We start from the raw sequence: 22,931 nt of genomic DNA, 5'->3' as shown, positions 1-22,931 counted from the left end.
TTTCCCCTCCGTCTGAGCGTCAGACGTACTCCTGCAGGCTGTAGTTGTCCTTCAGGTCTTTCTGTGGGAGTTTCTGCCGGTCCAGAACCGTTTTCTCCTGCCTCACCTCATCCGTCTGCAGCCGGACGCTTTTCTTCTTCTTCTGTTTGGGTTCCACTTTCGGCTCCTGCCTCCTTTCCAGCCTGATCGAGTCGGAGTTTGAGACGCTGTCCGGTCCGGCGGACCTGCTTCCCGGACAGGACAGACAGAAGATGACTCCTCCGGCCAGCAGGAACCCGGCGGCGATGAAGGTGACGCAGAGCGCGCCGCCGGGCTGGTACTTGCTGCTGTCCGGCAGGTCGGTGGTCAGGAAGGCGGTGATGACCTCGTTGGTGAAGAGCGCCGCCGGAACCAGGCAGAGCAGGCTGGCCAGGACGAAGCAGCCGCCTGCCGCCATCGCCGTGTGGCCCTTCGCCCGCTGGCTGCCGCCCCACCGGGTGCATTTGAGCCCCAGAGAGCCGAGGCAGAGCCCGAACGCCGCCACCATGCAGCACAGAACCATGCCGGCCCGCATCATCTGCAGCGACGGCGGCAGCGACAGCACCGAGTCCTTCATGGTGCAGCTGAAGACGCCGGAGCTGTACCACACGCAGTCCGCCCACAGACCCTGCATCTGAGAGATGGGGGTCATGATGCTGCTCCACGCATTCACGCTCACCTTCCAGTTGGGCAGCAGCGTCGCCACGGTGGCGCCCAGGACGCCCAGCAGCGCCAAGGCGAACGCCAGGATCTGAACGGCGGCGGACAGCATGTTTTACCCCCCCAGGACACGGGGCAGATAATTCCTCCAGTGGGAGGAGAGACGTGAGCGTGGAGCGTGACGGACGCAGCTGAGGCTGGAAATCTGGACGCGCCGGCTCAATGGCTCAATTGGTGATCATTGACTCTTAATTAAGTGTTCTTAAAGCGGCGGCGTCCCTCGCCGCTCCGCCGGACTGAAGCGATCCTGATGCAGCCAAACATCTGGAGGAAGTTGAGCAGAGACGAACGTCCAGCGGTGAGCGAGAGCGCAGCGTGTGTGGGCTCACTACCCCTCCGCCTGCCGTCTCCTTGGAAACCGGACAGCTTCAGCCCATCCTGCAGAAGAACCAGCAGAAGAACCCGGTCCTGCTCTTCAGCCTGAAGGTCAGCGCCGCCTCTCGCCGCTTCTGGGTCGCCTCCTGCAAACCTGGGTGAAGATAAGAGCCGCCGCTGATGGCATCAGATCGTTCGGGCTTCCAGAAGCGTCTTCGTCTGGTTTTGGTGATAAAGCAGAGAATCAAGGTGAAGAACCGCTGCAACGCGCTGATAAGGGTCCGCGGACCCGCCCGTCCGCCCGCCCACCGGCGCGGCCCGGCAGCCTGTTATTACCATAATCCTGCACACACAGCCTGCAAACTGTAAACACACATTTTCCAGCCGGCTTCTCTGGGAGAGAAGAAGTTTAAAGAGTCCGCAGGCGTCGGTTCTGGCTAATTGATGTTGTTGCGTTCGGGTTGAAAACTCCCAACAAAGAGGAAACAGAACCCAGACGTGTTGGTTCCCACCGCAGAGGCAGAGCTGACGTCTGTGATTGAATGCGGCCGCGTTTCACATTCTGCTGCAGCAGTTTGGGTTCGTTGTCCTTTCACAATAAGACGCGTGGATCTGCAGCAGCAGCAGCAGCGACGACGCAGAGACCCGACCGGATCCGTTTCACCTGATCCGGACGGGATCGACGGGGCGGAGAAACTACAAACATGGACTTCTGGTAAAATAATCTAATAAATTTAAACAGAAAAAAACTAAATACTAATTCAAGTTCTGTTTAATGATCAGATAATTGATCAATTTAATAAAAATATGGACTTTTTTTTATTACAATTTGCACCAAAATAAAGTTTTACTGCAGAAAACCTATTAAATATATTTAAATTTTTTTCATTATTTTAATTCTAGGAACAATTTTTTATTTTTTTCCTCACCGTTTTATATAAACAGCCTGAAAGGCAGATTTCAGGTCCATTTATCAGAAATACAAACATTTTCATAGAGTTAATAGTTTTGTTAACAGAAAATACCAACATTTTCTGATTTACTGATAAAATAATTGTTTTATTAAATGATCTGATAAAAACCTAATGCTTTTGTATGATTTGCTCTAATAAATCAGACATATGTCACAAAGCCGATAAAATTAGTTTTTTCACGGTTCATCCTTACAGAAGCTTTGCATATTTTTTATTTAATTCATACTGTGTATTTTACATGTTTATCTTTTTAATTTAATTGCTTGTTTTAATATTTTAGTGCATTTATGTGTCTATAGTTTTAAGTTTATATTTATGGTCATTAATTTATTCCTGAGCCGTCAGAATGAGTGATTCGGCGCCGCGGGCCGCTCCGCTCCGCGCCGCCGTGTGGAAGCAGCAGTTTGATGCTGGTTCCACATCCTGAACAGAATGTTTTAACCTCCGCCTGCTTCGTGTCGCTCGGCGAGGCGCCGCTCCATTACAGCAGCTCTCTGGAGGTTTGAGCGGCGCCTGCAGGCCTTCGCTCTGCAGAAAACACACAGAGGACAAACTCTCATTTTCTCCATCACTCCCTCTTTCATCCCTCGTTCAGTTTATTTCAGAGCAGAAAAACTGCAGTTTGAAGCTGATCGACTTTATTGGTTTAATTTTTCAGTTCGTTTGGAAAAAACATTTAATAGAACTGATTTTTTTACAGGTGAAACTCAGGCCTGATAAGGAGCCATTATGAAGGACTTTTAACATTTTCATCATTTTTTTCTTTCTTTCCTTACATATAATTTAAATTTTTGTTTTCAGTGTTTTTTTCTTATATTAATGTGAATTGTTGGTTTATTTCTTATTTTCTGTATTTTACCAATTGGTTTATTTGTTTCTAACCTATATTCAGTTGTTCCTGTAAATGTTTTACTTTATTGACTGCCAAGGGAAAATTGCTATTTTGTTGACAAGCTACTCAAAAACAAAGTATTCCATTTATAGAAGATATAAATATAACTGTAAGTAGTACTAAAATTATAAGAATATAAACAGATCAGTGTAAAATTAGAAATAATTTAAATATGACCTAAGAATTAATGCAATTACCATACATGTAAATTTATGATTTAGTATCAGTTATTTAGCATTTAGTTTTAATTATTCATTGTTTTAGTCTTTATTTTAAGCAATGATTTTTTTCCATATGCTGTTTTCCGTAGATCTGATCATAAGTGTGCTGATTGTTTTACATATAAAAATAGATTCTGTATTTTAAAATATTTATTTTCTTGTTTTTTATGCAAAAACATTTTGTGTTGATATTTAAAATGACAATTATTTTTTATCTGTTATTTAATTCCTTCTGTAATAATTTCATTGTCTGATTTTAATTCTTGCACTAATGTTTATTACCTTTTTAATATAATACAAATATTTTCAATATATTTTTTGGACAACGATCATTTGGTCCTGTGTCTCTTTAGTTTTCAGACATTTTTATTTTATTTTAAATTAGTTTTACTGAAAGCTTTTGCAGTTTTTGAAATATTTTTAGGAAAAATAGTGCTCACAATAATTCAGATTTCTGTTTTTTTTTTTAACAGATTGTTTTACTTGGTTTGTTTTTATTCAAATTTTAAATTTGTTTTAGTGCAATTAATAAATATCTACTTTGTGTTCACATCTAAAGATTTTTTATCCGTTTTGCTTTGAAATCATCACAGAATCACCTGAAAATTTTGAGTTTTGAAAAAATGAGTTTTGAAAAAAACTTCAATAAAAAAGTTGAAATAAATTATTAACTTTGACATTTTTAAAATAAAATCAATCAGAACCTAAAATATGCCAGATTTTTCCTTAAACCAACGTCCTCACACAGGACAGCGGCTGTGAGTCCTGGGTCTGAAATCCATTATGACTGAAATTAGCTTCGGATTAAAGGCGACAGTTTGACCTCTGACCCATGTAATTATGGTCTGGAGAAGAATCAAACCATCTGGAAGAAAGAAAACCCCCCGGAGGCTTCAATAGACATCAGTTAACAGCCAGACAGGGATGTAAATGAAAGCCTTATCTGAGCCACACACACACACACACACCCACACACACACACACCCCCACACACACACACACACACACACACACACACGCACACACACACACACGGCTTCCTACGCTGAGTGGTTTGGATATAAATCTGGAAATGTAGCACCAAATAAGGTAAAAAGGGTTAAGTTAAAAATAAAAATGTTTCTAAATGAATATATTAAAGATTGTTTGATTTTTTTTCAATGTTTTAAGTAATTTCTGTGTTTTGTCTATTCAGTAAATTAAAGAATACATCCAGATGAAGCTCGTTTTTCAAATTAAAAGCACCTTTAGAAAACAACAAGCTCTAAGCAAGAGAATTAAATGATTCAATTAGCTCTTCATTATCCAATCAAGTTTAGAAAAGTTCTGTTAACGAGACAATTTATTTGATCAATGCGTTTGGAGGATACCCCTGTTCTAAGGCATAATAATCTCAGGCTAAAGTAAGAAAACAACTTAGATCTGGACTTTAGTTTAATTTTGATTAATTTATTACATAGATTTTAACGCATAAAAAAATGTTACCCCATAAATTAAAAAAAAATAAAATAAAAACAGACAAAAATCTCAAGCTGGAACCTTTGTGTTCATACGTTTCCAGTACGCAGATAAGCCTGACGCACAAGCAACATCTGCTAACAACAATGGATGACAAAGCTGCTTCTCTGGGGTTAATTCTTCCTTCAAAAGATGATCTGATTTGACACTGGAAAGACTATTGTTGTGTTCAAGTTGTGCTAAAAGTAGTTAGCCTACCAGTAAAGCTATTAGAACCTAAAATGGCATCTCTATGCCAAAAACGTAGCAGCACAGACATCCTGAATGCTAATGTCAGGATCCACAGTTCACATTTCTAAAGATCTCTTAGGTAGAAAAACCCTTTGCACCAATCTGATGGTTGAATAAACTGGGTAACAATTTAAAAATCAATAAATATGTTTGTTGTTTTGCTCATATATCTGGTTAATCAATAATTTAGCAGCAAAATGGGTTTTTGAGTTGAAAATGTTTATTTTGTTGATACATGGATTTTGATTCAGTTAACTGAGATTAATCACAGACTCCACAATTAATGCAATGAAAAATTTTAATGGAGTTCCACCACTAATAAATAGAAAAATACAAAAGTTGGACTGAGTCAAAACTTCATGTTAGCACCTTTCAACAGCAATAAGGTTTGTAATTCACTCTGCAATTAACTGATTTACTCACCTTAACACCATGTTGAGTGTAAACCTCCTGGAACTGGAGAAAAATCAGCTGAAGCCTCCAAATCCACCAGAACTCTGTAGATCCTGTAACATGCAAGTCAGTTAGAGGATTTTCCCCAACAGCTGCTTATGTTGCATTCAGGTACATCTGGGACATGACAGGATGTCTTAATATCAACCAACTCCAAAATTATTTAAACATATTCTATTCTCAAATATGGGGAATTTAAAAAAACTAAAAGGTTTGACCTTTGCAACTACGTCATTTGTTACGTGGAGGCATAATATTATGACGGAAGTCGAAGTTCTGTCGGTTTAGCATACCTCGTCAGAACAGCATAAGGTTCTAAAGCAGTATAATCATTACTTCAGCATCGACTACACGTTTTATGCGTTAATTACACAACAAAACACACAAACTCTGGTAGACTGCCTTGATAAAATAGACTAATAGACTTAAGGTATGCTATTCCGACAGGGTAGCCCAAGCCGACAGAATACCGTTCTTCAGTGTTAATTAATTTGATCAAATCCCAGATTTTGCCTAAATTCACGCCACATGAACCACTTGTCATAAACGGAGTCTCTACTAAAAGTGTAGATGCTAACCAATTAGGCTACATGATCTCATTAAGACATTCTGTCCATGGTCGTTAATGATTAGACAGATTCATAATGAAATATTTGATTGCATCTCACTAAACTTAATTAAAAAGTGACCGTTAATCATCTTACCTTGTAAAAAGGTTTTGCTGCAAATCCGCGACTACAATCAACAGCTGCTGTCGTCGCCATCTTCTTTCCTCGCCAAAGGTTTAAGACAACATTACGTTAGGTTTTGTTGAGAAAATAAATTTAAAATAAGCTAGTTTTAAAACTTAACATGTCTTGATTCAAATGGCCTAATTGTAGTTTTAAATCAGTAACTTATTCTGGCCTATTGACCTTTATTTTACTGTAGTTCCAGCAGATGGTTTGCTAGGATCGTTTGAACTGCCTTTTGTCTGTGAGAAAACAATACAGTTGAAGTTGTGGCTTTTCACACTCATCTGTGAGAGGCCGTAAACACTGCAGGGGTTTAGGCTTCAGAGAGAGGGTCAGAGACAGCTCCTGGTTGGAGGAGCAAAGATACGCCTTATTTGAATAAATTAAATACAAGAGGATAAAACTTTCTACACAAAAGTAACAAATCAGATTTGCCCTTGCAATTCTCCAAAGATGTCTTTCCACGTCTTTGCTTTTCTTTCTTTCTTTCTTTCTTTCTTTTCCATTTATGTCAGGTAAATGAATGTATGTCTCCGTCGTTCTGCAGTTTCTGGTGTAAGTTTATGCATTGTCTTATATTGGATTAAATTCTGTAATTCTGTGATGTCAACACGCATTGTTGTTTTCCTTGTGGCTACACGTGGCCTGCCGAGAGGACCTGGGATCTAAAGGAAGAGAGAGCCAAACTTTTTTCCAAAGTTAACCTATTTTTAGGAATTTCTTCCTTAACAGTTTGCATCCTTCTCTTTTTGTGGCGTCAACCGCGCAGCACTCGATGACGATTTTTACAGTGAAATCAACGAAATAAAACCGATATCAGATAAGCAACTGTGTGTTATGTGACAAGGTTTACAGGAGCGAACAGCATCTTGAAGTCATGGCCGAGTGGGCTGGGCTGATGAAATGTGCAAAACGTCAATATGGCGTCCATTGTGGGTAACACATTTTTGCATTTCTACAAAAAATGTATATTAAAAATGAAGTAACAGACCACGAATAGCTTTAGAAATAAGAATGTTTTGATCATCTAATGCTAGGATACAATACAACAAAGAATATTAAACCAAACGGTGTCAAGAAGAAAAAAGCAGCCAATATTTTACTTTATCCGAAATCCAAGCATGTCTTTATGTCAAACACCTGGTGGTGTGTCCAACAAGGAAAATGGAAAATGGGAGATCAAAGTTTCAATCGATTGAAAAGAAAAAGAAAAAAAATATTAAGAGAAATAACATGATTGCAGAAAAATCTTTGGCAAGTTTGTTTTCTCTACAGGCAAGTTAACTGTTGCCATGGAGACAAAGCACCGCATTCAAAATAATAAATGAAACATTGAGAAATGTTGGCATCACAAATCAGTTTTATGAAATATTCTGCATTTTATCAGTGTTTAACAGCACCTCATCATTTACAGAAGAATGCAAATATTTAAGAAAATAAATTACCAAAAACTTTGACAGTTTTTCATTTCATAATGAAACAGTTGCCTTTCAATAAAAATAAACAATATATAAAAAAACAATATAAATAGAGATGGTAACAGACGTACGAAAGGCTTTAATATGAAGCAGCGGCTCTGGACTTTTATCCAGAAACTGCTTTTGTCAAATAAAACTATTTACAACTGGAGCTTAAGCTGTACACAGAGGGATATTTACAACAGCGATTTATAAAATATAAAAAAAATTCAGGATCCAAACATCAACATTCGGCTGGTTTCACTTGGTGATTCTGTTCAGACATTTAGGTGATATAAAAATGGAAAATCAAAGTTTTCCAGAGACCAGGCTTCTGTTCGCTCTTTATAAACTCGACAAACTGAAGATCGACTTCGTCTCTTATTAAATCTCCTCCTTCCAGAATAAAAAAATAAATAAATCTGAGTAAAAGACAGAAAAGTTTCCATGGTTTCCAGTTTGTCTTTGAGGGAAAAGAAAATCTCGTCTGGTTTATGTGTTTTCATATTATGTTTAAGAGAAAAAAAATCATTATTTATTCGGTTTTAGATTTTCTGCTGGTGCCGGTTTGATGGATCTCAGAGGTTCTGCTCCCAGACAACAGTTCATGAAATTTATTTAAATAAAGTACAGAAAACTTATAAAAATCGTGATTTCCACCCTTTAAATTAATACAAAAATTATCAGAGAAAAATACCTGAAATATTTCCGTAAAACATTTAAATTTTAAAATCAGTTTTTGAGAAAACTAAACATAAATATTTTATGAATAAATTATTTTACATGAAAAAAAACTGACTAAAGTTCTAAAACTTTAATAACTTACAAAAACATCCTAACAATATAATGATATTTTATTAACTAAAAATCTATTTTTGACAACTAAATATACTTTTGTCATCTGAGAAAAAAAATGTTTGTGATTAAAATAGGAGGTAAAACCAGTGACATCAGTTTTAAGACAGTTTCTGTGTTTCATTGATGAAAAGATTAAAAGAAATTCAGCTTAAAATCTGTGTTATCCGTTTTCTCTGAGTCTTTTCCCTGTAAAACGTTTTTTGTTATTTAAATTTGTCTCATTATTTTTCCACATTGAAGGAAAGAAACTCCAGAATCAGATCCGGTTTAAATGAAATTCCTCGTCTGTTAGTTTAGGACCTCGTTGAGCTTCAGCATCTGGAAACATCTGCTGGTTTAATCAGGTGTTTCTGTAGCAGCCAATCAGGACCTGAGTGAATTTTATTAAGATTTTAAACGTCTTACTAAATATTTCCAGAGGTCATTAAAGGTCAATCAGCGAGTCCACATTTACAAAATCCTACAAAATATGATGTCAATAAAAATGTTTTGTTTGTGTTGTTGTAATTTGTAAGAGTTTTTAAAATAAAAGTTTCCATGGATCAACTTGCCCTCCCAACCCACATGAACAAAATCAAACAAAACTGATATTAACTTATTGTTCTATGTTTGTGCAGTTAACATATTTGTAGCACAGTTGATTGACACCAAACCTGCTTAATTTTGTAAATATTTGGTGGATGGTTGACCTTTGATGACCCCTGGAAACATTTATTAACATCTTTAAAATGATAGCGGCACAAATTAAAGTTTTTGCTGCAAAAACATGACAAGAATAGAAAATATTACAAAAAGATTTTGGTCTAATTTACTAAGATACTTGCTCTAGAAACTAGACCAAAAATATTTTATAAGACTGAGATTTTGCAGCACAAAGATTTAATTTAATGAAGGTGGAGGCCCCAACTTCCCTCAGGTCCAATCAGAAGAGAGACGAAGGTTCAAGTCCGCAGGTTAACGTTGTCCGTTTGGACCGCCAGCACCGAGTCGTAGAAACAGTCTTCGTTGATCATGGACGTCATGCTCTGGACGCTGAAGTCTCTCCCCACAAAGCTGCTGAAGTCCAGTCTGTCGCCGGCTGCTCCCCGCCGCAGACTGAAGGTCCGATTCTTCTCCTCGTCCAGGCGCTGCGCCGCTCCTTGGTCCTCCTCGGAGAAGTTGAGGCGCTGCAGCTGCGCCTCCAGCTCTCCGGTCAGAGAGCAGAGTCTGGGCCTCGTCCCGGAGGAGCCGGCGTGGCTCGGCAGCAGAGGCTCGGAGCAGGTTTCCTCCAGGGCGCCGCAGCGCTCCGCCGGCGGATGAGGGGCGGTTCTCTGGAGGTCGGAGCGGCCGGGTCTGGGCCGCCTCCTCCAGGTGGCGCTCTTCTCGGTTCTCCTCAGGGAGCCACTGGCAGCTCGGTCTTTGAGGAGGGAGCTGAGAGCGCGGAGCAAAGCGGCCTTAGCCTCCAGATCACTGAAACACAAACAGCAGAGTCATCGATCCAGGTTCTCCTCTATAGGTTCAGTTCTCCATTGGACTAAAGGTTCTGGACCGGTTCTGTTCAGGGTTCCTGCAGCATGGACTGGCCTGGAAGACCTTCGTCTGCTTCCTAGGTATTCATCAGTATGGAAATCAATCCATCCATCATCCATGTTTGTGTTCAGTGAAGTTAAAAACCTGAATAAATCTTTTCTTTCAAACTCAACAAAGTCTGTCTAATTTCTGTAGAGCTGCTACCATCACCTTCCCTCATCAGCAATAAACCCTTGATTCAGTCCTGGTTCTGGACTAACCCATTCTCCAGTCCATAGAGTCGTTCCCTATAAAGTTGGTACCTGCTGCACAGCTGGAAGACCGTCTCTGGTCGACCCTCGACCTCCGACCTGCTGTGAACCAGCTCCCACACACACGGGTCCTCGGAACCTGCAGACACACCGAGTCATTCAGCCGAACGGCCCGGTTTACACCAACACACCCGCCTCTGTCGGCCCACTGACCTGGGACGTTGGCCGGTCGGACCTGAAGCGCTGAAACTGGGATCAACCAGCGGAACCTGAAGGGATCCAGATCGGCTGAACGGGAACTCGTCTGAAGCAGGACACAAATAAAAAACATCAAGTTTTAACTCTGTTGGGGTTTGACAACTAAACCACAGAGTGAAACAGAACCGACCATTCTCTTCTTCAGCTTGTTGTCACGGTGAACCAGGATGACGGCTCGCTTGAACACTGAGGAAGCAGCAGTGACGTTAATCACCGCCTTCAAACAGAAACTAAACTGCAGAAGAGTTTGAACCAACCGAACAGCGTGAGCTGAGGCTCCTTCCTCAGCCGCCGCAGACACGGCAGAGGGTTCAACCAGACCACCGGCGAGTGGACCAGGAACTCCCCCATCGAGATCTCCGTGACCTGTGGAGAGACGGGATGATGTCACACCGTCCAGCAGGTCCGATGGCTCCTCACAACGTTCACCTGGTTGGTTGTCTACCTGCTTGTCAGCGCCGCTCTGCTCGGCTGCCAGCTGGTCAAACACGCAGCCATAATCCTCATAGATCTTCTGCATCTCATTGATGTGACTCGCTACCTTCTCCATCGCTCTCAGCGCCTCTGAGTGGACAGAAGAGGAAGTGCAGGCAGTGAGAAAATGTGCCTTTACCTGTCGGGTGTGTGTGTTACCTGTCAGGAGTGTGTGTTACCTGTCAGGGGTGTGTGTTACCTGTCAGGAGTGTGTGTTACCTGTCAGGAGTGTGTGTTACCTGTCGGGTGTGTGTTACCTGTCAGGTGTGTGTTACCTGTCAGGTGTGTGTGTTACCTGTCAGGAGTGTGTGTTACCTGTCGTGTGTGTGTTACCTGTCAGGAGTGTGTGTTACCTGTCAGGTGTGTGTTACCTGTCAGGTGTGTGTGTTACCTGTCAGGAGTGTGTGTTACCTGTCGGGTGTGTTGTCAGGAGTGTGTGTTACCTGTCAGGAGTGTGTGTTACCTGTCGGGTGTGTGTGTTACCTGTCGGGTGTGTGTGTTACCTGTCGGGTGTGTGTGTTACCTGTCAGGTGTGTGTGTTACCTGTCAGGTGTGTGTGTTCGGGGCTCTCTGCATCAGTCAGAGACACCAGCTCCCTCAGCAGCAGTGGGTACTTCAGGACCCTCTGAACAGGTTTGATCAGGTACGACTCCAGAGAAGACGAGTGCTGATTGGTCGGATTCCTCGTCTCCAGGAAGTGCTTGAAGGCTGCGTCTGTTTTCGCTGCATCGCAGAAGCAGCTGTTAGATTTGTCCAGCTCTCATGTTTGATCAGATCAGAAAAAGTGGATGTTGGGTGTGTGATGGTCACCTCTCTCCAGAACCTTCTGGACTTTGATGTGGTTGGCACAGAAGCCGCTGTAGAGCTTGAAGTGGTCGGCGTAATAAAGAAAGGATCCACCCAACGAGAAGAGGAGCATCTGAAGGAAAATCAATGTAAACACTATGCTTCCTTTAACAGGTTGGGATATGTGGGCTATAAAAATATTACTATATTACATTTTTAGCACCAAATCGTTCTTAGATAATGAGGTTTCAGTTTCAATGTGCTCAGTTCCAGGTTGACCTGTTTTAGTGTCTCTGTTACTTTTACTCCAACTAAGCTGTTGCTGTTGGCTACAACCCCAACTCAGTGTTTAAACTCACGTGAAAATGGCTGCAAAAAGATGTGTAAATATACAACTGTAAATCTTTGAAAAGCAGAAGTGGAGCCTCCTGCACAACCAACAAGAAAGCACCTAGTGGTTTCTGGATGGTAAGTTATCTTTTCCACCAGCCATTGTGCAGCACATAAAGCGGTAAAACCAGCTGACCAAATGTGCTGGAGCTTAGCGCGAGATTCTAGGTATCGAGGTGAGGAACAGTGCCTGTAATTTGTTACGTTACATTCTGAAGGTTTTTGAAATAGCTAATTTTCCAGATACCAAAATACATGATATATTGCCAAAAAAAATGCTATTTTTTCTTTTTTTTAACACTTAGAAAGCAGTAGAAAGCCAAATGGAAGTAGAAAAATGTGCAAAATGTGAATTTTGCATAATACATCTTTAAAATCCTTTCATTTTTCCAAACATTTTAAATGAAACTGTGTATTGTTAAAGTAAATTTGAAGAGGAAATCAGGTCAGTAGATGAAATCCACCTTAAACTGCTCAGGAGTTTCCAAGCTGCTGAAGTCTGGACAGGAAGCGATTTTCTCCTCCAGCGTTTGGAGAAAAACTCTCTGGAAGTCCAACATCTCCGGCAGACTGCCGAACAGCGCCTCCATCTGAGGGAGACGACACCTTCAGAACCAGAACCAGAAAACTAACAACAAAACCTCCATTTCCTCCGTTTTCACCTCGTCTTTACTGAGGAACGTCTCGTTCTGCAGCGGCGTCAGGTAGATTTCAAAAAGACAAACCAGATCCTGACGGGAACAAAATTAACAAATTAGAATGAAATTAGGAAATTAGGACACTGAGTATAAAAGCATGAAAATTAAACCCTTTAATGACTTTTAAAACCTATAAATTCCCACCTTGACGTAGGACTTCTCCGTGTCGACCAGCTCCTGGATGACTTTCCGTAGCCGCTGACAGACGCTCAGGTGGGCGGGGCTTGGCGGATGCAGACTCTCCTCTCTGACGTACGGGTTTCTGGGAACGTCAATGTCCGACGTTTTGCTCTCTGGGAAGGTTTGGTACAGGGAGAAAACCCGGTCTGTGTTCTGGAAGGAGAAAATAGAGGAACTCAGTGATGACGACCACTTACAGATACATTTCATCCACAAATAATTTACATGCGTTATTATCCTGGATGGAACCACAATTCCAGGTTTACAGCATGTCGGATGAAGAGTTGAGAAAAAAACTGACGTTCCGGCCCGTAGACACCGGTTCAGGAAGGTTAAAATCATTAAGTGTCATTGTCTGGGTGTGAATTACGAGTATTCACATTTTAATAAGACCAGAAAACATGAAACTGGTTCTTTGAGTCATTTGTTTCATCAAGCCAAGCGCTGAGAAGCAGTGTTCAGCTTCTATGCACCACAAATCTGGAATAAACAATTAAAGGTTTTGGGCAAATTAAATATTGTTGGCAACATTCCTATTATATTTTCCAGAATAAACTGCATGTTTTGTTAGTTTTGACGTTCAGCTTTCACATAAAGCAGTTAGAGGATGTTTTCCACAGCGCCACCTTTAGGACAGAGGGCAAATTTTACCATAAACCCCAGAAACCAGAAACCTCCACTAAAGCCTTGATGGACGTTTCAGTGGTTCAGACACTGAAGAAAGGAAGCGAAACCTTCGAACCAGAGCTGGACTGAAAGCAGCTTCTGCACCTCGTTCATCATCATAATCTGGTCTGTCAGTTTCTATTAAACGGCCGGCGGCCCGGTCGCTCTGCCAGCTTTTAATAACAACCAAGGACGAGCCGGAGCTCTTTAACTGCCAGGAAGGAGACCTCTCTCCAGGAATCTGTGATCCCACTCAGGAAACTTCCTCAGAAATGTTCCTAAATCTGGTGTCAAAATATCTGATCTGCAGAGGAAAGACTGCAGGACAAAAGAACCAAAATGAAACTCCACCTTGAACATAATCGCTCATTAAAGGCTGAAGGAAAGCTGGAAAAGAAATGATGCTAAACAGCCCAGATCCTCACAGCAGATCCATCAAAACAGTCAGTCCTCTGACGATGTTTGTGTTCTTATCCACAGATCATTTACAGTAAACAAACAAGGAAAAGCAATGAAATCAGAGTATTCCATTCTATGGAGCTAAATTAGAGCCATAAAATGAAACTGAAAAATTATTTTGAAAGTGAAGAAAAACTCCACAAATCTCCAAAGCCACTTTTCTTTAAGAGTTTTTGGAATTGGATGCGTTCTGGGAAAAAACAGACTGAACGGGCTGCACAAATTTGTTGCCACCATATTTTTTCCATTGAGATTTTTGGTCATGTGCTGACGTAAGTAGCTTATAACAAATCACAAAAGCATAAAATACTGATGATGTAAAGAAGGCATTTCTCTTTTCTCATTTCACTATATATTTTGATTAACTTTTTTTGATTCCAGCCCCAATATCCACCCTGAATTCTGAAAAAACCTTTTGATCTGAAAAATAGCTTTAAACTTCTTTTTCAGTTTCAGATTTTTTTTGTTCGTTTTCAGTTCATTTAAAAAAACAAAACAAAAAACAAAAAATCTTTATGGCCCTAATTTAGCTCCATACATGACATCCTCTCAGATTTTTGCAGTAGTATCTTTTTCTTGCTTCCCTTCCATCAAGACCAGATGATTGGAGTCAAGATTAAATTGCACACAGATGGACTATTTATTTATCTTATCAGTTCTCTTTTGGTTTTAAGTAAGAAAAAAGGGTGTTGTATATAAATGCATGCCACACTTTTCAGATTTTTGTTTATTAAATGTGCCAAAACTATTAAACTAACTATAACTTTTATTTTCCCCTTATAGTTTTGCTCTACTTTGTGTTGTTTTGTCATAAAATCTCAATAAAATACATAGAAACTTTTGGTTGTAAAGTAACAAAATGCAATAAAGTTTGACATGTTTAAGGTTCCGTATATCTGTCGCCCTTTTCTGCACCAAACTACATCAAATTTCTCTACATCTTCTGATAACATTAGGTTTTCCATATGGCTGGTATTTTCTGGTTGAGTGTCAGTGAACCAGTTGGCTCCACCTGAATCTGTTTCCAGAGTTCAGTCCGATCTAATGAGATCAACCAATCAAAGATCGATCGTTTACCAGCAGAGCGAAGCCGTCTGGAGCTCGCCGGCCCAGACAGCAGGTCGCCTCATCCAGCAGCCCGACCCCCTCGCCGTCCTCCACGGTGTCCTCCTCCAGCGGCAGCACCCAGCACAGGGCGCCCATGGTGAGGGGTCAGGGGTCGCCTCTGGGATCAACCCAGCTACTCACAAACACCCAGCAACTCCTGCAGGAGGATTAGTCTGCTGCGACTTCACAAACACTCCTAACGGCGTAAACCCAGATTACCGGCCGACTGCAGGTCATGTGACTCACACTGGGAGGGAGGGGGGATTGTGGGTAAAAGAGGGAAGAATCGGTTTCCGCTCAGGGAGATGCTGAAGTTTGGGGTGAAGCAGTTTAGATCTTGCATCAGCAAATGTTTTAATCAGAATCTATAAACTTCTAGAGTTCATCCTGGGAAATTATTGGCTGGATTTGCTTTTATTCCCAGAAATCTGAGCTTCAATTCAGAAATTATGGACAAGAAAAGCAAAATTTGACCTGGAAGCTGAACTCTTTGAACTACCTGGTAGTTTCCTGTCTCTTCGTCCCACATGATAGTCTGGTAGACTCGGTTTGATTGGAGACCAAAGTTGCAACATTTGTTCTATTTCCAGCTGTTTTGTGTCAAACAAACCAAACTCTTTGAAAAACCTGTTCCCCTCCTGGCCTGTGGTGGCGCTGCAACACGGAGGAATCTACACAAAAATCTCTGAAGAAGACTCTGAGTTCAACTTCTCTTCATAAAATGTAAATAAAAATGAGTGGCGTCGGATTTGAGTGATTATAGGATTTCTCTTTTGCCTTTGAGTCATGATCAGTGGTTCAGTTAAAATCCGTAGAATGAGCCAAATTTTTATCCGATTAATTATATAATTAAATAACTAGCAGCTGGTTCAAATAGCTTACAGATCGAAGCTCACCTGGTCAGGTGATTCCTGCGTGAGCGCCAAAGACGGGTCACTACCAGCAGGGGGCGCAGCATCTGAAACACAAACAGGAAGTTTTAAGAAGGGCTTTAATTCTCACCTCAAACTCATAAAAAATATGTCAGAATAAATGATTCAGCTCTGAAATCTGACATTGCACAAGAAAAAGCAACTAAGGTTTAATGTTAATTTAAAAAAAAAAATTAATTCAAATGAATATTGAGTCAAGTGCACTTTTCTGTTACAGTGATATGAATTGTTAATGAAATTCAGCATTCAGGTAATTTGCTTTGTTTGTTTTGTTGTTTTTAAAGGTTCTAACATTCATCTTAACTGCTGGCTCTGACACTGTGTCACTGCTAATCTCTGCCAGAGTTCTGCTGCATTACCTGAGGTCCAGGTGTGCAGGTCGGACTGTTTGACCCAGAGGTCAGAGGGGTCAGGCCATGTGATGCTGGGCTCCTCCGGGTCATGCAGCTCGTCTCTCCTCAGCAGCAGGCGGAGATTCTGGTGTCTGAAGAGAGTCTGGAGGTGATCCAGGTCCAGTCTGGACACGGCCGACCCGTTCACGGCCAACACCTCGTCTCCGGCCAGCAGGCCTGAAGCCAGAAAAAGATTAAAAAGAATCATGACATTTAATTGCATTTCATTTGGTTTAGTCAACATTCAACAAGCTAATGAGATGATCCACATCCTGTCATCACAAAATGGATTCATCTAACTTTTTATTTGCAGCGATGAAGTTTTGAAAAGTACGACGGCGTATCAGAGTCACTAAAAAGATGCAAATTTATGACAAAACCTCAGAAATTTTCAGAATTTTCTGAGTTTCAAATGTCATAAATTTTCAACTTTTGAAACTGAGAACATTTCCTAAAGCCAAACATTTAGACATTTTTTTGATTAATCTCAAGAAAAGTTCTTAGTAGATTTTTTTACTTCTCAAACTGAGAAATGTATTTGTTTTTTCTTGAAAATTTTTAAGATTAATCTGAAAATTTCTGAGTTTTTATTGTCCCGATCAGAGATGATACTCTGATAGAATTTTTTTCTTATACTGACTGATTAGTTTAGTGATCATGCGATGTTCTCTGTGTGTAAACCGTCTGCATCCAGTGGTCAGGTGTGAGATTGTTTTTTGTCATCATTTAAAAATGCCATAAAATAAAAATATTTGGTTAATGCAACCTCTCCTCAGAGCGTTTGTACACATTTTTAGATGCAAATATCCTGAGCATAAAGTCTGGACATAGAAATATTTTGTTTTTCCTTACTTATCCAAACCTAAAAAATAATTTTCAAACTGAAAATAAACTGGGGTCACAAGTAAAATATTTCTTTGTTTCTTTTTATTCTTACATTTTAAGCAGCGTTTCATCACTTTCTGAATCAACTAGAAAGCTAAAAAATGTAGCTCAGATTAAACTATGAATACATGAGTGGCAGCAGAGGGCGTCCTGCAGCGCCCTCTGCTGGAGGACCTCAGCCTTGTTTTACCTCCTCTGGCCGACAGGCCCAGCGGGTCGACCTCACTGACGAACACGTGACTTTTACCCGCTCCGTCCACGTGACCCGTCACCGCAAAACCTGCCGTTACGCCACATGAGACAAAATAGATAAATATTTACATTATTTTTCAACATATTTATTTAAATTCAACAGCTTTATGAAGACATTTGGATAAATTCACATTTTTGTACAATTTTCAGCGTAAAAATAAACATCTCAAGCTGTACAACGGTGAATTGTACAGCTTGTACGGAGAATTAGAAGAAAATACTCAGAAATTTTTAGATTAATCTCAGAAAGTTTCTAGACCAAAACATGGAAATGTTGAGCTATAAAAGTAGGAAATTTTAAAGAAAAGTTTTGACAAAAAACTTTGCTAGGAAACGATAAATTTTTAGATTATTCTCAGCAATGTTCTAGAAAAAAACTAAGGCATTTATTTAGTTTAAAAAATTATGATTTTTTGCCTTTTGAAGGTCAACAAAAGTCTAGAAAATTTCAGATTATTTTCTAGCAATTTTTTGACTTTTCAAGCTCAGACATTTACAGATTTTTTCAATAAAGTATTTGAACTGAATCTCAAAATTTCTGAGTTTTTTTAATTTCAAAATCAAAATTTATTTGTATAGCACATTTCATCAGCAAGGCATTTAAACTTTTTCAACTTTTTTGTAGCAAATTCTCAAATTTTGAATCTCAGAGATTTCTAATTTCTTCTTCGTAGATTTAAATGGTTTCATTCACCAACAAACACACTGAGGAAACGTATGGAGTGTTTTTCTCACCAAAGTCCTGGTCTGAGTTTGGTCGACAGACGTTCAGGCTGAAGACTCCAGCAGCTGAAGGAAGACACTCCTCGCTCAGCTGAAGGGCAAATCAACGTTTTTTAACTGAAAAATCCTTCAAATTATCAAATAAAAAGGTGGTGATTTTTCTTTTTATATTTTTTTCTTTTTGGCCAAAAGAGATTTTCAAAGGTTTTTGGCCATTATTTTAGGAAGAGGATGAAATAGGAAATAGAAAAGCAAAAAGGCACATGGACTCCAAACCCACCTGCAGTTCTGCTACATGTCCTACAGAGGGCACCACCTCACTGTGTTTGGACACACAGGACACAGTCTGAAGGCCAAAACAGAAACAAAATGGTTAATGCTTATTCTGCATGTTTATTACGATCTATTCAATTAAATGAACAGAAATTAAATTTGAAAGAATCCACCATTTTTGCTAAAACTGATAAAATGAGCTAAAGACATGGAGGAGGAAGAGAAAGAAAGCAGCAGCAGGAGTATAGAGGTAGGGAGGCTCAAGGAGAGAGAGGTGGAGGTCATGTGGAGAAACAGGAGGAGGTGGGGGAGTCACCTCAAACACTGAGTAGTGACACTCAGGGACAAAGGAATTCTGGGAAAATAAAAGGCCCTGCAAGCTTTTAATCCTCCAACGCCTCCTGTGTGTCCACAGACCAGCAGGCTGCTCTCAGACAGCTGCACAGCTCCACAAACATTAGCTTTCCAGACCACCCTCCTCCCTTTGTCCATCTTTATTTACTAAACTCTGCATCCACGAAGGACAAACTGAAGACAGCTGATCTGGTTTTGCCCAGAAACCTTCAGAAGAACCACAACGTGGTTAAGAGTTAAATAAAACTCTGTGATGTGACGTGTAAGAAAACAAAACAGGCTGAAAAATCGATGTCACAGTGGAAATAATAGGATACGAGTCGTTAGGGTAACGTTGTGCACATGCTCTGTAGGAGTCAAAGAAAAGTTAGTGAGTTCATGCAAGCAGCTGGGTTTCCTAGAAAATACATTTAACAATGATAAACTGAACATGACTGTAATTTTTTATGTTATTTTACTTCCACCAAGTGCTCATATATGTATTCAAATCACACCAGAGTTCACTTCAACCGAAGCCAGACCGAGGTTTGGACCAGAGTTCGCTTCTTTGGTTGATTACGTGTTCACACCTCCCCAAACGAACCGGACTTTCCAGGCAAACGGACTGGAGTTTGTTTGGTTTGAAACTGTATCCCATTTATCACTGACACATAATGGCTGAATCTAGCTTCATTTAATATCAATAAAAACAATTAATTATAAAAACTTGGACCAAAGTGGAGATTTCAGAAAACTCCATATTTCAGTTTGTGTTTGTTCATGGTAAAGATTTAGAGTTTGTGACAAAGAATGGACTAAAATTAATTGCTTCGGAATGATTTCCAATCAACAAGTTTTGAGTTTTATTGACTTTATGTTCTAAGAAAAAGCAGTTATCGTGTCAGCCACAGCTAAACGTGGCTGACAGGTTTAGCTGTGCGCTACACTGCCCCCTCTTGGTCTGGCATGTTTAAAACAACACTCAGTGACGTATTTCTGACGGTTTATGTGGATAAAAACTTTTCTGAAGACAATCATGTGTTCATGATGTTATTTTTTAAACAACAAAGTGAAGATATTTGTTTTATAAAGGTCTGGCTACATGTGGACCTGGCCTACAGCTAGCTAGGATTCAGGATTCTCCAACACGACAAGAAAAACCCCAACACACATCCAAACTGGTTCTGAAATGGTTTTCCCAAGCTCAACCCAATGAAGAGTTACAGATTTATAGACTATAAATGTTTGGCTCCAGTTGGTCATTTCGAGGAGCTGATATTATGTTTCATGGTTAAACCGGTGGAACCCTTACTTCTGACCAGCAGACAGCAGGAGCGGACGGAGCAGACGGCGCCGAGACGTGACGATGGAGAACCTGGAACAGAAAAACACAGAAAGCCCAACTCAGCCCAAACTCAACTCAGACCTCCAGAGTCTGTAATTAAAGTGGATTTAAAATGGCTGAATTAAAGCAGAAGGGTAAAATATGAGTGTCTGAGCAGAAATTACAGGTTTCAGAATCAATCAGGCAACAAAGAGAACATACCATCATCATATATATTAGTTTTACTCATGTAAAACCAAACCAAAGAGCTCTATTCTGCTGGAACACTCTGGGATATTTATGAAAAAATAAAAACTAACCTCTCATCCAGCATTTATCCATTAAGATTTTTGTTATTCTGTGGACTAACTGTTAGTTAAAGGGGCCCTGATTTGCAAAATTAATTTTTTGCATGTTTTGTTCTTCCATTTGGGCCTCTACTGCTTCTAAAAACAGCCCAAGAGCTTAATAACAAAACAAAATTATTTGGAATCTGGTAACTGAGCCATTTAAAAAAACCTCCCAATTGTTGAGTCACACTTCGCCGTTACCTAGCAACCCAAGTTGAGCTCCAGCATGTTTAGTCAGCTGGTTTTACAACTGTCTGCTCTGGACAATGGCTGCTGGAAAAGACAACTTACCACCCAGAAACCACTTGCTCCAATTGTGTTGGTTGTGCAGGAGGCACCACTTCTGCTTTTCAAAGATGCATGATTGTGTAATGCATGATTGTGTTTGCATCCATTTTCCAGCAGCAGCTTATTTAGATTTAAAGTGACAAGAAGCCCTAAAACAGCTCATTCTGAAACGACCAGACTGAAATGTTATTATCCAAGAATGATTTTGAGCAAAAATATGTAACATGTTTATGGGACCTATTCACTCCTGACCTGTTCCTAACCCAACAGGCTGCTGTTCTCCAGCAGCCTGGTGAGGGCGCTGTGCTCCAGGAAGTGACTCAGACCAGATGTTTATCTCCTGCAGCTGCGATCGGCTCCACATGTTCCTCAGATCAGTAAACCGGGAAACTCCAGCCGCTCAGTCTGATCTGAGAAACCGGCTGTTTGTCCTTCTGTTGCTGCAGAACTTCCTCTAGAAGCTTTTACTTGTTTCTCCAGGCAGCAACAGGGTTTATACTGCAGCAATATATCATAGTTTTATTTTTAGCTAGTTATTAGATTGTGTTTGTTAGTTTTTCTCAGTTATTAGTATATTATTGTTGAGTTTTAATTTAGTTTTTATTAGTTGTAGTAGTAGTTTTTTATAGTTTGACTAATTTTTAGTTGCGGCATTAACATTGTATTGTATTGTGATTATGTATATATTGATTAGGTAATGAAGACTCAACAGAAGATTTTCAAAACACCTCTTAATGTTTTTCCACTTAGAAAAACTCTAAACTGCTCAGCGAATGAAATCTGGAAACATCATTTCCCATGTTTTTATTTTCCGTTCTCTGATTGGTCCATTCCAGTCAGATTATTGAAACAGAGGTGGGTCAGGAGCCAAAAGGTATACCGACGTGACAGTAGCACTTTTTAACATATTTTTACTCAAGTAAAAGTAAAAAGTAGGTTTTTGTTAAAACGTACCGAGTAACGGATCAAATGATCAATCATTAAATATTTAAAAATTACATAATCATAATGTAAAGATGAACCAAAATTTAAAGTTAAGTGCAAATTTTGGGATTTTAAGAACCAAAATGATAATAATTGGTATAAGTAAGAAAAATAACAAAAACAGGCAGAAGAAAATGTTTCCAAATCAGTTTCTTTCTTTCAATAAAAAACTTAAACTTTAACAGAAACTGCAGGTTTGTGTCTGTCTGGTTGATTTTTGGTTAAAATGTTTGTTTTTCATTCAGTGGGTAGAAAATCCAGAAATTTTACTTAAAAAGTGTAGAAATATTTAATAATAAAAATACTCAATTAAAAGTGTAAAAAGTATAAAAATACTGCTAAAAGTGAATTATTTTCATAAAAGTCAGTCAAATAAATGTAACTAGTTCTGGATGTAAACATTAACTCCCATCAGGAATGTCAGATCTCTGCCATCAGCTCCAGTAAACGTTCGGATCAGGAGGAGTGTAAACGCGGCGCACGCGTTGCAGCGCCTGAATGCGAGCCAGAACAAACCCGGAGAAGATTTATCCGCTGGAATCTGAATCCCAGACTCCCAGAACTAAAAATAGCCGAGTGTTTACGAGGAGCGGTGGGAGCCCCGGCCGTACGGAGGAGCGGCGGGATTTCAGGATGTTTTGACCTTTTTAGGGAAGCGGAGCGGCGCTGAGTCTGCAGCGCTTACCTGGTGGTCCGAGAGTTTCCCGTCCTGGATGGGTTTGGATAGAGCCTTCAGGGAGGACGGCAGGCCTCTCCTCCGGCCTCCAGACACAGACCTGCAGCGCCGCCGCAGCGTCCCGTCCTCACGACTGCACACCTGCAGGTCCAAACACACACAGAGTCACACCTGAACACGTTCACACAGAGGAAAACACCTGAACAGGTTCACTGAACAGGTTCACACAGAGGAAAACACCTGAACAGGTTCACTGAACAGGTTCACACAGAGGAAAACACCTGAACAGGTTCACTGAACAGGTTCACACAGAGGAAAACACCTGAACAGGTTCACTGAACAGGTTCACA

The 22,931-nt window shown here is 40.3% G+C and overlaps 2 protein-coding genes across 5 annotated transcripts in view; both read right to left on the bottom strand.

The window, feature by feature from the left end:
* LOC103146786 (claudin-20-like) overlaps positions 1-6,150 on the bottom strand; it is a 9,676-nt gene extending 3,526 nt beyond the window's left edge. The window contains exons 1-3 of one of the 3 annotated variants that reach the window (XM_007564831.2): positions 6,047-6,150; positions 5,313-5,395; positions 7-1,207 (exon numbers count right to left, since the gene is read on the bottom strand). In XM_007564831.2, coding sequence (XP_007564893.1) covers positions 20-790 — 771 coding nt within the window. In that variant the 5' untranslated portion in view covers positions 791-1,207; positions 5,313-5,395; positions 6,047-6,150 and the 3' untranslated portion in view covers positions 7-19. Of the gene's footprint in view, positions 1-6; positions 1,208-2,095; positions 2,556-5,312; positions 5,396-6,046 lie in introns of those variants that run through there. The other 2 variants (XR_001663743.1, XR_001663744.1) reach the window with 2 other exon arrangements.
* A 3,026-nt stretch (positions 6,151-9,176) lies between these two features.
* LOC103146785 (T-lymphoma invasion and metastasis-inducing protein 2-like) overlaps positions 9,177-22,931 on the bottom strand; it is a 44,299-nt gene continuing 30,544 nt past the window's right edge. For both annotated transcript variants that reach the window (XM_016677890.1, XM_007564830.2), the window contains exons 9-26: positions 22,591-22,722; positions 20,272-20,334; positions 18,634-18,699; positions 18,366-18,444; positions 17,569-17,658; positions 16,461-16,670; positions 16,066-16,127; positions 12,902-13,090; positions 12,722-12,790; positions 12,524-12,649; positions 11,694-11,802; positions 11,427-11,606; positions 10,855-10,973; positions 10,667-10,775; positions 10,540-10,595; positions 10,365-10,455; positions 10,203-10,290; positions 9,177-9,840 (exon numbers count right to left, since the gene is read on the bottom strand). In XM_016677890.1, the coding sequence (XP_016533376.1) occupies positions 9,333-9,840; positions 10,203-10,290; positions 10,365-10,455; positions 10,540-10,595; positions 10,667-10,775; positions 10,855-10,973; positions 11,427-11,606; positions 11,694-11,802; positions 12,524-12,649; positions 12,722-12,790; positions 12,902-13,090; positions 16,066-16,127; positions 16,461-16,670; positions 17,569-17,658; positions 18,366-18,444; positions 18,634-18,699; positions 20,272-20,334; positions 22,591-22,722 (2,346 nt within the window). In that variant the 3' untranslated portion in view covers positions 9,177-9,332. The remainder of the gene's footprint in view (positions 9,841-10,202; positions 10,291-10,364; positions 10,456-10,539; positions 10,596-10,666; positions 10,776-10,854; positions 10,974-11,426; positions 11,607-11,693; positions 11,803-12,523; positions 12,650-12,721; positions 12,791-12,901; positions 13,091-16,065; positions 16,128-16,460; positions 16,671-17,568; positions 17,659-18,365; positions 18,445-18,633; positions 18,700-20,271; positions 20,335-22,590; positions 22,723-22,931) is intronic.

This window comes from Poecilia formosa, unplaced genomic scaffold (genome assembly GCF_000485575.1).
Source record: "Poecilia formosa unplaced genomic scaffold, Poecilia_formosa-5.1.2 Scaffold168, whole genome shotgun sequence".
Lineage (NCBI taxonomy): Eukaryota > Metazoa > Chordata > Actinopteri > Cyprinodontiformes > Poeciliidae > Poecilia > Poecilia formosa.
This window is presented reverse-complemented; position numbering and strand designations above follow the sequence as displayed.